The sequence below is a fragment of the Rhineura floridana genome, chromosome 11 (assembly GCF_030035675.1).
Source record: "Rhineura floridana isolate rRhiFlo1 chromosome 11, rRhiFlo1.hap2, whole genome shotgun sequence".
Lineage (NCBI taxonomy): Eukaryota > Metazoa > Chordata > Lepidosauria > Squamata > Rhineuridae > Rhineura > Rhineura floridana.
The window spans coordinates 58090358-58103735 of NC_084490.1; the positions used below are offsets into that span (position 1 = coordinate 58090358).

The 13378-nt window shown below is 43.6% G+C and overlaps 1 protein-coding gene and 1 pseudogene across 2 annotated transcripts in view; both read left to right on the forward strand.

Moving 5' to 3' along the window:
- Positions 1–13378, forward strand: part of MRC2 (mannose receptor C type 2) — an 83342-nt gene that overhangs the window by 64124 nt on the left and 5840 nt on the right. The window contains exons 18-28 of one of the 2 annotated variants that reach the window (XM_061588627.1): positions 3485–3552; positions 3664–3707; positions 4618–4757; positions 5293–5398; positions 5906–6069; positions 7442–7550; positions 7813–8036; positions 9334–9502; positions 9631–9780; positions 11840–11959; positions 12526–12705. In XM_061588627.1, the coding sequence (XP_061444611.1) occupies positions 3485–3552; positions 3664–3707; positions 4618–4757; positions 5293–5398; positions 5906–6069; positions 7442–7550; positions 7813–8036; positions 9334–9502; positions 9631–9780; positions 11840–11959; positions 12526–12705 (1474 nt within the window). Of the gene's footprint in view, positions 1–3484; positions 3553–3663; positions 3765–4617; positions 4758–5292; positions 5399–5905; positions 6070–7441; positions 7551–7812; positions 8037–9333; positions 9503–9630; positions 9781–11839; positions 11960–12525; positions 12706–13378 lie in introns of both variants that reach the window. The other variant, XM_061588626.1, reaches the window with a different exon arrangement.
- Positions 1417–1536, forward strand: LOC133368106 (5S ribosomal RNA; annotated as a pseudogene).

The following is a 13378-nucleotide window of genomic DNA, read 5'->3' on the forward strand; positions in this document are numbered from 1 at the left end:
TCCATAACATTAATTCCATACCACACACTGTAGGGAGGACACCAAAATGGTGTGTCTTCAGTAACAGGCAGAAGCTGTAAAGAGAGAGTGCCAATGCACTTTTGTGGGGAGGGGACTTCAACATTCTTGGGGCCAGCACCAAAGAGGCCCTCTCATGAGCCACTTCCCTCTGAGCCTCTGAGAGCAGCATAACTATCAGGAGGGCCTCCTCCAGTGATCTTAATCCCTGGACTGGTAAATAGGGAAGGAGGTGCTTTTTCAAATATTGGGGCCCAAGTTGTTTAGGTCCTTAAGCATTTATGTGAGCAACTTGAATTGGGTTGGAAGCTAATAAGCAACCTATGCAACTGCTTCAGAACAGTATTACAGGCATTCTTGCAGCTGTCCCCAACAGCAACCTGGCTGCTGAATTCTGCACCACCAGTTGCAGCTTCCAAGCCATTCTCAAGGGCAGCTCCATGTAGAGCAGATTGCTGTAGTCTAATCTGAAGACTGCCAGAGCATAGAGTGCTGTGGTCAAGAAGGATGGTTATTCCAAGCTTCCTGTATTTAAATATATGAAAGCAACTCACAGGATGATCTAGCCTGGGCCTATCAAACTCCAAGCCCAGATAGCACACAGAGCCTACCAGACAAGTGTTGAGGCCCACTCAGAGACATGGTAAAGGGCTTCAGTACATGGCCAGTGTGCCATATATAACCCAAGAGTCATGAGTTTAACACACATCTAAGTTTAACAGATTTGTCCTATCCTAAGTCAGTATATTATACACTGCAGACTAAATGAGGTGATTGGGAACAGGAGGTTAGATCTCCCATGTTTTTTACAGGGGTCTTCATGGCTGTTTTTTTATTGTGGAGGGGAAAAAACTGGCACATCATCTCATCTAGTTTGGCCCTGAGCTAGTGTGATGTAGTGGTTACACTGTCATTATTGAACTGTAACATCCAGTCTGTGACCCCACTACTTGTGATGCTTACCACTGGTCCTGATCTTGGCACAGTTGCACGCTCTTGACTTAGCCTACCTTACAGGATTGTTGTGAGGATAAAATGGTGGGAGACTATGTATGTGCTGTTCTGAGCTCCTTAAGAAGGGTGATTAGTAACAACAGCTAGAGTGTTCCTGACAGAGATCTGCCCAATTTTCTTTTGACCATCTTCAGTGAAGGAAGGTAATTTCTACTCCTTTCCCCAGATGACCAGTTTTTAGAGTTAGGAAATTCCTCCTAATATTAAAACTCAATTGTTTCCTTAGACCTGCTACAGTGTAACAATTGTGGCTACTCTTCTTTGGGAGATCCTTTTGGCTATAAATATAGCTAATGAGCCAATATCACTCAGCTAGTTCACTTTGGGAAGGAAAGGCGGAAAGAGGAAAGCACCTGCCTCTTTCAGCCATCTATGTATTTCTTGGCCTACGGCCATACTACCTGAACATGCCCAATCTCGTCTGATCTTGGAAGCTAAACAGGGTCAGGCCTGGTTAGTACCTGGTTAGTATTTAGTACCTGGGAATACCAGGTACCATAGGCTTAGAGGAAGGCAATGGTAAACCATCTCTGAATACCTCTTACCATGAAAACCCTATGAATATATCCAAAAAAGATTCATAGGGTTGCCATAAGTCGTAATCGACTTGAAGGCATATAACAACAACAAAATGTATTTCTTTGTTTATAAAGAGGTTTATATTCCACCATTGTACTATACACAGCGCCCAGGGCAGATCACAAAAAGTTAAACAAAAATCACAACAATACAACAATTTAAATAGTAAAATATAATAAAAGCACTTAGAAAAAGACAGAGGTGGCAGATAAACAATTCAAATAAAACAAATCAAAGCACAATTGGCTAGCCAGGTTAATGCCTGTCTAAAGAAAAAGGTCTTATGAAGGCAGTGAAAGCATAGTAAGCTGGTCTTGGGTGGAATTCTACAACCTGGATGCCACCATGCATGTTGTTGGTATGGTCTGTATTTTCCCTGTTGCATACTACATTCTACTCCCAGTTAATGTTTCACACAATAACTACTACTACTAAGCACTTTAATGTAGTATATTTTGTATTCAAAGTGCTTATATGCATTTCTTAAAACAGTTCTATAGTGTAGGCCACTGTTACTTTCCCCATATTGTATGTAAGGGTCTGAGTCCTGGTGAGTTTGTGGCTGAGCTAAGATTTCAACTACACATTTTCTGACTCACAATCTTAGCCTCTTTGCTACAACACTCTCACATTTATAGCTTGGTGGTAGAGCACACACTTTGCATGCACAACAAGACCCCAAGTTCAGTACCTGACCTCTTTGGTTAAAAGGACCTTGGAGGTCAAACGAGACTTTTTTTTTCTTTGCTTAAAAGCAGCTGTGATATTTTGGAAAGTTGTAAGGAAGTGAAAGGCGCTTTTGCTCATATTTTTCAACCAAATTGGAGACAAGTGTTTTTTTTTGTATTGAAATCAGTGTTAAACAGATGAATCTGCTTGTTTTGGTTATATTAAGTATGAGATAGGTAATTGTATTTATGATACTGGATGTAGATATAAAATAAAAAATATAACTGAAGATATATATTTTTTAAAACAGCTGTAGGGAATCCTCAGCTTGACTAGACCATGCTTTGGGGAGATTGTAATGCTTCTCCCAGCCCAGAATTTCCCTGATGGAAATTCCCTCCACCCATGCAACCAGAATTAGCCATGGAAGAAACAGGTATCCATGTTATAGCCCCCACCCTGATAGCTTTGGCTGATGGAAATGGTGCGTGCTATAGGGAAAGGTTAACCCTCCATCCCCCACCGTGTCTGTTTCCGATCCATTGTGGATCTCCCACATCACATCTGGCTTGGGCCAAAATACCAGGGCTGGGAAAACCCCTGCCCTGAGAAGCTGGAGAGCTGCTGCCAGTCAGAATAGGAAGTACTAGGAGAGATGGAACAATAGTCTGTACGAAGCAGCTTCAAACGTTCACATATATGCATCTGTGCATAAGCCACGTGGGAGAATTGTGAACTTCCTTAGGGAGGATATAGGCACAGTTGTGCACATTCTGCAGGATTATTTACCTAAGTACGTTTATATTCTGCCTTTCTTCAATCAGACTCAAGGTGGCATATGCAGGGTTCTAGGCAAGTGTGACATTTGGTTTCTGAGAACGTAGCTGTGCATTAACAATATCAAAAAGCCCAGCAACATTTGAGACTTAATGACTGCAGAAGAACGCGCAGACAATTATTTGATGGTATTTCAGGAACTTTTCCAGGATGATGAAGGGACAGAAATGTCTTCCTCCACATGGCATACTATATTTGGCCGAAAAGAGGAGTTGGGAAGACAGGTTGATAGCTCCTAATAATAGGCCATCTGAAGACCAAGGTTAGCTGCCCCTCCTGGTCCGTTTGGCAAGAGAAAGAGTTGGTTTGTTTGTGCTCTCTCTTGATATCTCTGACATGAATGTGTGTAATTCTTTCATTTGGTCAGTTCTCAAGGGGCCAGGAGCAGCACTGGTGGATTGGACTGAATACCTATGAGAATGATGGACGATTTCGGTGAGTCTCTTTCCCTGTCAATGTTTCTGGCCTAGAATACTTTTTGTTTCCTAGATTCCTATTTGTGTTCAAAATGTGGAAGCCTCCCAATGTGCCATTTTCCATCTCCAGGTGGTCTGACAGTTCCCTCTTGAACTTCATCTCGTGGGCACCAGGCAAGCCACGGCCTATCAGCAAGGACAGGAAGTGTGTGTACATGACAGCTAGCCGAGGTGGGAAGTGGGCATGTATGCATCTGCCTGATATTCCTAAGCACCTTTTGAATCACTTTCTTTCCTGTGGCCCTTTCCAGTCTCTGTGGCCTCCTCTGAATGGCCTCTTGATAGTTCCTGAAGAATATTCCACTCCTGCAGACACCCATCAAACCCTGAATCTCTTCTGGTTGATGGGCCTGTGGAAACACGAAGATCATTAGCATCCCAACCTTTTTTTTAAGGAGCAAGTTTCTCATAGTTATAAAGCATTTCAACTATCATTCTCAGGGTGATAAAAAGAAAATTACATTTAAAGTTTTTTCCCCAAAAAATCAGCAGATAGCTGGATAAAATACTATTATACTACCTGTCCCATAGAAAAACCTGAGAATCTGCTTCTTTTTTTAAAACTTGCACATCAACGGGGGACTGGGAGAAGACGTTTATAATCAAGGTGATGAACTACTTTCTTGTCTTCTTCCCTATTTCTTTGGCATTAAAACTACACATTTCTCTCTCAACCCTCACCCCCCTCTTCTATTTTGTGACTCTCCACAGTCCCTGTGAGGGGAAAATAGAAAACTATTCAAAAATTTGGCACTGAAACATGCATTTTATGTGCAGCTATACTTAATGTGCATTTTTTCTTTTTTAAATATGGCTTTTATAGTTTTAAAAGGCAGGATGAAAGGAACTATCCATAGACCTAGGTTTTGGGCTTGCCTGCGTCAGACATTTTATTACAAAATGTTGGGACAGGTTGCAACTGTGGCCGTTTCCTCTGTTTAGAAGGGCATCGTATTTCTTGTACTCCTTAAACCAAGGCAATGCAGAATTTACTCTCACTCCTCTTTCCCCCCCCCTTCTGCAGAGGACTGGGGCGACCAGAAGTGTCTCACTGCTCTGCCTTACATCTGCAAGCGCACCAACAGTACCACAGTCTCTTTGCCACCCCTGCCTGTGCCAACTCCAGGCAGCTGTGCCCATGGTTGGCATGCTGTCAGCAATAAGGTATTTGGAGAGCTGGCCCTGTGCAGCATCACTTGTGGTAGGCAAAAATTGCCAGGAATTTTTATGTGCAGGACCCTCTTGAACTGGATGGGCGATGGTGGCAGGTGGTGGTGGTCAGAAATCCTGCAGGGTGTGCTGAGGGGTAGAAATTTGCCTACACCACAATGATAGACATTCCTGGTCCAGCCAGCAGGAAGCAGGCTTCTTCAAAATTCCCCCAAAGGTTTGCATACAGTCTGTTCCTTACCCAGTTGTCTTTTGTCCCATTAGAGTAAATGTATGAGAGCCAGTATAGAGGACGGGATAGTGTGTCAGACCTAGGACTGAGGAGACCTGGGTTCAAATCGCAGTGGAGCACACATGGTGACCTTGGCCCAATTACTCTCTCTCAGACTGGCTTACCTCGTAGGATCATTGCAGGGAGGGAAGGATGGGATAAAATAAATTTAAAAAATTAAAATTAAGGGGGGGGATCCTCCCTTGAAATCTCTGTGGTTTAATCTCTCTTTTTCTCTGTTAACTACTCATAATGTAGTGCTTTAGGATTTACAGCCAAGAGCAGGTGACCTGGCAAGAGGCAAAGCACAGGTGTGAGATTCAGGGAGGCATGTTGGCAACCATCTCCAATCATGTTGAGCAAGGTAAGGGTCCTTTGTTAGTATACAAATATGCACACACATTGCCTTGGCATGCCTCTGGGAAGTGGACCACTTTTGGTCCAGACAGGAGACTGCACTAACACATGGTTACACTGTGGACAGGGGCTACTGTCAGTTCTTTCTGTCTCATCTCCCAAAATGTTCTGCATGGTGGGCTGGGATGGACCCTTGGCATAATCTGGAAGGACTGTTCTTATTTTCTAGCACTTAGCTCAAGAATATGTGATGAAATAATAAAGAATAGGATGCCTCTGAGAGAGTGCAGAATGCATTTCCCCTCACCCATTGAGTAACTCTCTCTCCCCCACCTCAGGGACTTGGCATTTATAGGGCCAGAGGCAAAGTTTGAGCCCTGGGACAGCTCTTTTGGGGGAGCACTTGATGGAAAAACTGGAGTCCAGCTTCATGACTTCTAGTCCTATTTATGAAAACAAAACTTTGTACCTTTCCTGACTTTCCTTAACAATGTGCCTTCCTTCCCACTTACAGCTTTTATAACCACCCTTCTTCCAAATGTCACCTTTGACCTGTGGATCGGCCTTCAAGATGCGAAGAAGGAATTCCAGTGGGTAGAAGCTGAACCCATCAAGTACGTGAACTGGGCCCCTGGTGAGCCATCTGGATGTGGACCCTCCACAGCTAATGAAAACCCGGTGAGCCAAATGTTTGGGCTCCCCTCATCTGTTTTTGTACTAGTTTTGTTTGGAAAGTCACCTCTACTTCTTGTTTTTTTTGGGGGGGGGGGATTATGTTTTCTATGCCAAGACCTTTTAGATTCTTTTGGTTGTCTACCCTCTGGCAAAAGGCAGCATAAAGGAACACTTACACTTAAATGCCCAGTTTTGCCAACAGCAAGATAAGAAAGGGCCTTCGCTGTGTGCACCAAACTGTTAAGAGCTTTATGGAGTAAGACCAGCACTTTCACATGTAATCAGAGAGGCTAAATGTTGGTTTTCACTCTAAGCCCAGCAGAAGCATGGAAAGCATGTTCAGTATAGAACTTAATTTTCTGAAAATGTTGGATTTCATTTTTCAAAGAAAGCAACTTTTGAGCCATTTAGGTTATAGAAGGGATGGGGAACCTGTGGCCTTCCAGATACTGGACTACAACTCCCATCATTCCTGATCATTGGCAGTATTAATAAGAGCTGATAGGTGTTAGAGTCCAAAAACTTCTGGAGGGGCCACAGGTTCCCCATCGCTGAGCTATAGGCTTGAAAATGGGGAACAGCTGGTGAGATTTGAGGTGCTGGGGGGAAATTTTATAGATCAGGAAGTGGGACTTCAGTGCCCCACATAACATCTTGCAAACCTTACCCATTAATGCCTAAAGCAGACTAAATTCTACAAACAAATGCATGAAACTTACATAATTTGTGCTGGTTTCAGAATTTTGCTTTCCCCCACTATGGGTGCAGAGTGCATATTATTTTGTGTAAGTACTTTACTGAATATTTGTAATCATAACATTATAACCCAGCCATGCTGGGTTAAACTAAAAGTACATCTAAGCCAGATGTGTGTGCACATGCCCTAGGGAAGCTGTCAAGCTAGGAAAGATGTGATAGCTGTATCCTGTTCTTTGTCCCCAGTGTCGAGTAAATCAAAGGTAACCTGCCTATGAACATGGAGGTTCCATTTTGAATTAACAGTTATCAAGCTCACTGGGTGACCTTGGGCCAGTCACTGCCTCTCAGCCTCAGAGGAAGGCAGTGGTAAACCCCCTCTGAATACCGTTTACCATGAAAGCCCTATTCATAGGGTCACCATAGAGTGATCCTTTGGTGACTTACAAGAGGCCATCAAAATATGTTGTGCTAATGAGTTCTACAGAAATATTTAGTGTATGTCCTAATCTCATTGCCAATATTCTGCATTAGCTATAAATGTACAACAGTTGTCAAGGGCTGTTGCTTGTAGAATATATTTCAACAGTGTAGTTTCAAAACTAGAGGCTCACACATTGCTCCACATGATGACATGCACACAGGTGAATGATTTGACACTCCTGGTTGTCTTTCTCAGACCAACTGTGCTGTGGTTTGGCATGGCTTCCTGCCCCAGTTCACCGGCCGTTGGGATGACAGGAATTGTCTGGAGGAGAAACATGCCTTTATCTGCCAGAGGAGCAAAGGTAAGAGTGTAGAAAAGATGCAGGGACCCCACAAGAGCTGAGAGCAAGAAAGCAGCAAGAAATGGCAGGTGGTGGAAGGAGTGTGTGTGTGTGTGTGTTCTGGGGGGCACACCAAGAAACACACTTGAGTGGTGTTCAATAAGCTCCAGTGTGCCCTTGAATTAAACCAATACTGCTGTGATAACGGCTCTGGTGGGGAATTGAAAGCCAGGATTCTTCCCATTCTAAAGAGTTCTGATCCTCTTTCTTTTCCCACCCCCAGATCCTAACCTGAGCCCTTCCCCCACTCCCAACTCCACTCTCTCATACTTCTACAGTACTTACCGCATCCTGCAGAAGCCTCTCAAGTGGCAGGAAGCCATGCTCCTGTGTGAGAGCCTCAACGCAAGCCTGGTGAACGTGATGGAGCCGTATACCCAGGCCTACCTCACCCAAGCAGTCAGCAGCATGCGGGCCCCTCTCTGGATTGGCTTGTTCAACGAGGAGGTGAGGCAACTATAAGGACTGGCTAAGAGGCAAGAGCGTAGAAAGCAGGGTTGGCCCTGCCAGGCATCAGAGGGAGGTACGTGCTTCTGAAAGCACCACACAAGGCAAATAGATGAAGGCAAGAATTACTGTAGGCATAACAAGACTTTTTAACCAGTTAGCCATTATAGGTTTCAGGCAGCCAATTGTCTTGGGCCAGTACTAGTGGACAGGTGGAGTTCAGAGTTGAGAGTAGCATACTTGCTAGACGAACAGCCAGAGCTGCAGAAGTCAAAACTTGCCTATAGTAAGCCCTCTTGGATTGTGAGTCCAAGATTGGCAGCTAGGCTGTGGAATTGGAGCTTGATGTTTGTTGGTGGGAAAGAAACAGGTCGTGACAGCATCCAGTAATAGGAATTTACCTGAAGGTCATCTATCCCAGTCCCTTTACCCTAGTTTAAAGCATGTGTCCCTTCACATAGGAATAAAGAATATCCTGCAGGTAAATTTGCATTTTGGAAGCAAATCTGCTGTGGGTGGCTTAACCCTAGGTGCATAGTGAATATGGATGTGAGACAGGACAAGCATATGGGAAGGAGCTGATGGGGCAGGTGGGTGGGGTGTTTCACAAATGTTCACTGAACCAAAGCAGCCAAAACACAGCAGGTGATGAAAATACCCCCCCCAAGTATAAAAAGCCACCCTTGCTAGTCAGCAAAGGCCGAATAATCTTCAAAGATAAATTAGAGTTCCATCTGTCTGGGAAACTGTCATCATCCTGGAAGTCTACAGGTAGACCCTTTTGGAAGAACTGCAGCCTCCATTGGCTCTTCACATCATAACGGGACGAAGGGTAGGGTCATGTACAACTTATGACTGCCACAACAGTGGCTTAGAACACCGCTAGTTTGTTCTTTTTCTCAACTTGGATCAAAGTTGGTTTTAGGGTGGAAATGCATCAAAATACAGTATTTCATAAGAAACAACAGGATAGATATGGATTGTGGCTGACATCGTGTATACACTGCTCCCACGCCAGCGGTGGAACTGCACTGGATGCAGAGTCCCCGGGAGCATGTACACAGCATTAGAGAAGGAAACACTTTTGGAGCTGGGTTCATCTCCTAAAACTTCCACAGTGAACTACCAGTGTGGTGCATGGGATGGACACCCCATATATCTACAATATTTCATAATCCTACACGAGTACCTCCTGATTTCTTGATGTATCTCCATCATGTCCTGGTTATGAGCCTCCCTCAGGTATCCTTGAACTGGTTCAGTGTAGCAAATCCTTAGCTATATTGGTTGTTTCTAGGGGAGGCGCAACTACAAGTGGCTCACAGATGAGAACCTTTCCTACGCAAACTGGCAGGATGGAGAACCACAGCAGATTGTGGGGTGCACATACATGGATGTAGATGGAACATGGAGGACCACCAACTGTGATACCAAACTGCAAGGGGCCATCTGCAAGATGGACACAGGTGTTGTATCTGTTTGAGAACTTCACAGGGGCATGAGGAAATGCTGAATTACGGGGTTTCTGTCTCAGCCCATGAGCTTGAGTGCAGAAAGGCCCAGAAATTTCCTCTAACCAACTATTTCTTTTCAGGGGCCCTTTCCCCACACAAGTGGAGGTACAACGGGAGTTGCCCTAAATCTATGGAGGATTCCTCTTGGATCCCCTTCCGGAATCACTGCTATGCCTTCCACATGGAAGTCATGCTGGGCCAGAATGAAGCTAAGAAGAGATGCCAGAAAGGTAAAGACTCTGTTTCAGAGGGCGTAAACCGAGCCAGTTCTCAGGGCCCAGAACATGGTTTCCAGCAGAAAGGATTAGCACCACTCATTTTTTCTTTCGTTCTGGTTTGTTATTGCCTCTTTCTCTTGCCTGGTTTCTTTTCTCCTTTCCTGTGTCACATTAGCACAGTGGTCCTCAAACTTTTTTGGTTCTCGGCGCACTGTGAAACATATACAAATTTTCTGGCGCACTTCGTGTACAAAATTAAAGATATATTAATATATTTTAAACTATGAATAAAAATGACTTAAACTATAGAAAACTATTACCCTATACAAATGGGTTTCTTCTCATTTTTAAAATATACTCTCATAATATTTGAGGCACACCTAGCCACCTCTTAGGGCGCACCGGCGTGCCTGGGCGCACCGTTTGAGAATCACTGCATTAGCATAAAGTGGAATGCTGGGGATTTCATTTAACAGCATCAGTCTGCCAATCTACTCCTCCTCTTGGGACTGTGGGCAGTTCTGTAAATGGAATAATTTAAAAATGCAAAGTCATCAGTGCACCCATATCTCAATTTAGTGCATGCATGTGCACACACACACACACACACACAGTTGCTGGACAACAGCCTGCGGCATTAATGGAACTGCAGAGCTGAAGAAATCTGCTCGTCCCTACTTTGTACCTGTTTAAGGCAGCGTGTTTGTGATGCATTCTTGTAGCAATAGTTACTCCAGACGTACCCTTCAAACCAAATTGAGCTCCAGAACCTTTCTCTCTAAGAAGAAAAAGAGCTGTTCTGTGCTGTTAACTGGACTGTTATTTTTGTTTTCCATTTTTTCCTTCTGCAAAGCCAATGCTGAGGGGAGAGCAAATAAAGGGCGGTTCATTGGCAATATGACAATCAAAAGAGCTTTTCCTGAAGTAGGGGTTATTCTACCCATTTAGTTAGCAGAAGTCTGATCTTTAGCTGTGAAAGCTATCTAGGAAATGTTGCATGGTCTTCAGGCTAGTGCATGCAGACACCTGTGATTTTGTCTTTTAAGCTCAGAATGAAAATGAGTCTTTGAAAATGTAAACATCATGAGAATTATTTTTTTGGCCCATGTTTTATTTTTCATGTTTAGTTTTTCCATATTAGTAGGGGTAGCATAGTGACGAAGGGACTGAGCAATGAATACGATGTTTTTAGTTCAAATCTCACCTTTGCCACAAATTCATTAGGAGGCAAACAATGTTCTCCCTCTCTCCCCCCGTCCCCCCACTTCATTCATTCATTGGCGATCACTCGTGGCCGAGTAAGATTGTCTTCCAAGATAAGGTCTTTAACAGTGGATCCATAAGTGACTGTGGAGGCCAATTCTGGATCCACACAGCCTCCCACAGTGAGGACATAGGTTTCCAGATGGAAGATGGTCGCGATGAGGATTTGTTTGACATGCCTTCCACTTAGCTCGTTTGTCCCGTTTGCCCTGTATTCGTGCTTCTTCAAAGTCCACAGCAACTTTGATAATAGCCAACCTCCATTTGGGTTCATGGGCCAAGACTTCCCAGTTGTTGATGTTCATGTTATATTTTTTTAGATTCGCTTTAAGAACATATTTAAACCTCTTTTGCTTTCCACCAATGTTTCATTTTTCATCCTTAAGTTGGGAGTAAAGTAGCTGCTTTGGAAGATGGTGATTAGGCATTCGAACAACATGGCCAGTCCAGTGAAGTTGATGTTGAAGGATCATTGTTTCAACACTGGTAGTCTTTGCTTCTTCCAAAACGCTAACATGAGTCCGTCTATCTTCCCAAGTAATTTGCAGAATTTTCTGGAAACATCTCCAATATGAGGAATAGTAATACTGACTTACCTTACAGATCAAATAAATATGTGAAAAGTCTGCTTGATTTGCATATTTTTAATTCAGGTGACACTATCTGAGCTTCCTTCATATGGGGGAAGACATCTTTCAAAATCATACACTGCAACAGCCTCTCATCTGTGCTCTTCCTACCCAGTAACCTTTCAGACTTGTTCATCTTTTTTTCTCTTACATCATTCACCTCCCTGCCCTGCCCCCAGTTGGAGGTACAGTGCTGTCCATCATAGATGAGATAGAGAACGTGTTCGTGTGGGAGCATCTTCAAGCTTATGAGAGCCAATCCAAAGGAGCTTGGTTGGGGATGGCTTTTAACCCCAAAGGTAAAACTGGAAATCTTGTTTGATTGACGCATGGCTAATAGGTACAACATTGTAGGGAATGAAGAGCAGCAAGCTGGAGTTGGGGACAATAAGTGAAGGATGGTATCTGAGAATGAGGAGCAGTCCAGTTTACTGAACAGTTATCGCAAACATGAATTTGAACCAGTTTTGAGTCCAGTTTAGTGAATTTTAAAATGTTTGCTTACTTGTTTGTTCATATAGTTTCATCAATGTGTACAAGAGGACAGGCCCCTGCTGCAAGGATCATAATTTACACCCAGAGGAAACAACAAAGGGGAGGGAAATGGAAGCAAAGCTAAATGGGAAGAATATGTAATATTATATGTACTTGGGCAAGAGTGCTGGACATAAGCCTAACTGACTACACTGATATCCTTGCAACTTGATTCCTAGCAACATGCTCTATGGAAAAGCAATTTTGGAAAAGGATTTTTGGGGGTCATTTTCTACCTTCCACCAAGGAGGTTGGAAGAGCCTTATATATTTCTTGAGCTCCCTCCCTCTCTCCCTCTTTCACACACAGCATTTTTCTTCTTTCTCTGCAGGGGGCACACTTGTCTGGCATGACAACATGGCCGTGAACTATTCTAACTGGGGGCAGCATGACACAGGACCAAGCATGCTCAGCCAAAACAGCTGCTACTGGATTCAAAGCAGCAATGGGGTGTGGCATCTTGGCTCTTGCTCCAATGTCACAATGGGGGTCATCTGTAAGGCAGCCCGAGGTAAGCAGGTGGTTTGAAGACCTTGAAGGTAAAATGTGGGAACTCAGCTTCTGATGGTCATGTCAGACTTCTGCATCTGAGAATAAGAGCAAGAGTTCATGGGGTTTATTAATGGGTTTCCCCCCCACCATATTGTATAGATCACATTTTATTCTAACAACATTCTGCTTGCCCAAGGGCAGCCAGTGTGCTGTTTAGGATCATTGGGAATTTGATCCTCTTAGTGGGTGGTTTAAACAGACGGCAGACATGGATTATTTTCTACAGATGGCTTTTGCTCAGTGGACATCTTCTGCAGAGATGGTCTTTGCTTTGTGGTTGTCCCAGAATAGGTCAGAATGAAAACTTTTATTGGGTCAACTGAGGCTGTTGAAGGAATCAGAAAACTTCTATGGGTTCATGAAAATCTTCATCAGGCAGCGAAAAGAGGGAAATTTCAGTGCATAGAGAGGGTTACAAATCTAATCTTTCCCATGCTGCCTACTGAAGAGTTCTGTGAAGCCCCAAAGTTCCACATACTCTTACTCCTTCCTAAACTGGTTCAGTAAACTCTAACTTGTTTGCTATTTTTATTTTATGTGGAAAAATGAATGACAAAAACAGCTGGAGGTTGTGTTGTTCTATGATGGGAAGTAGAAAGTCAGTTAGGAACTGAAAGGAGGATACATGGGTT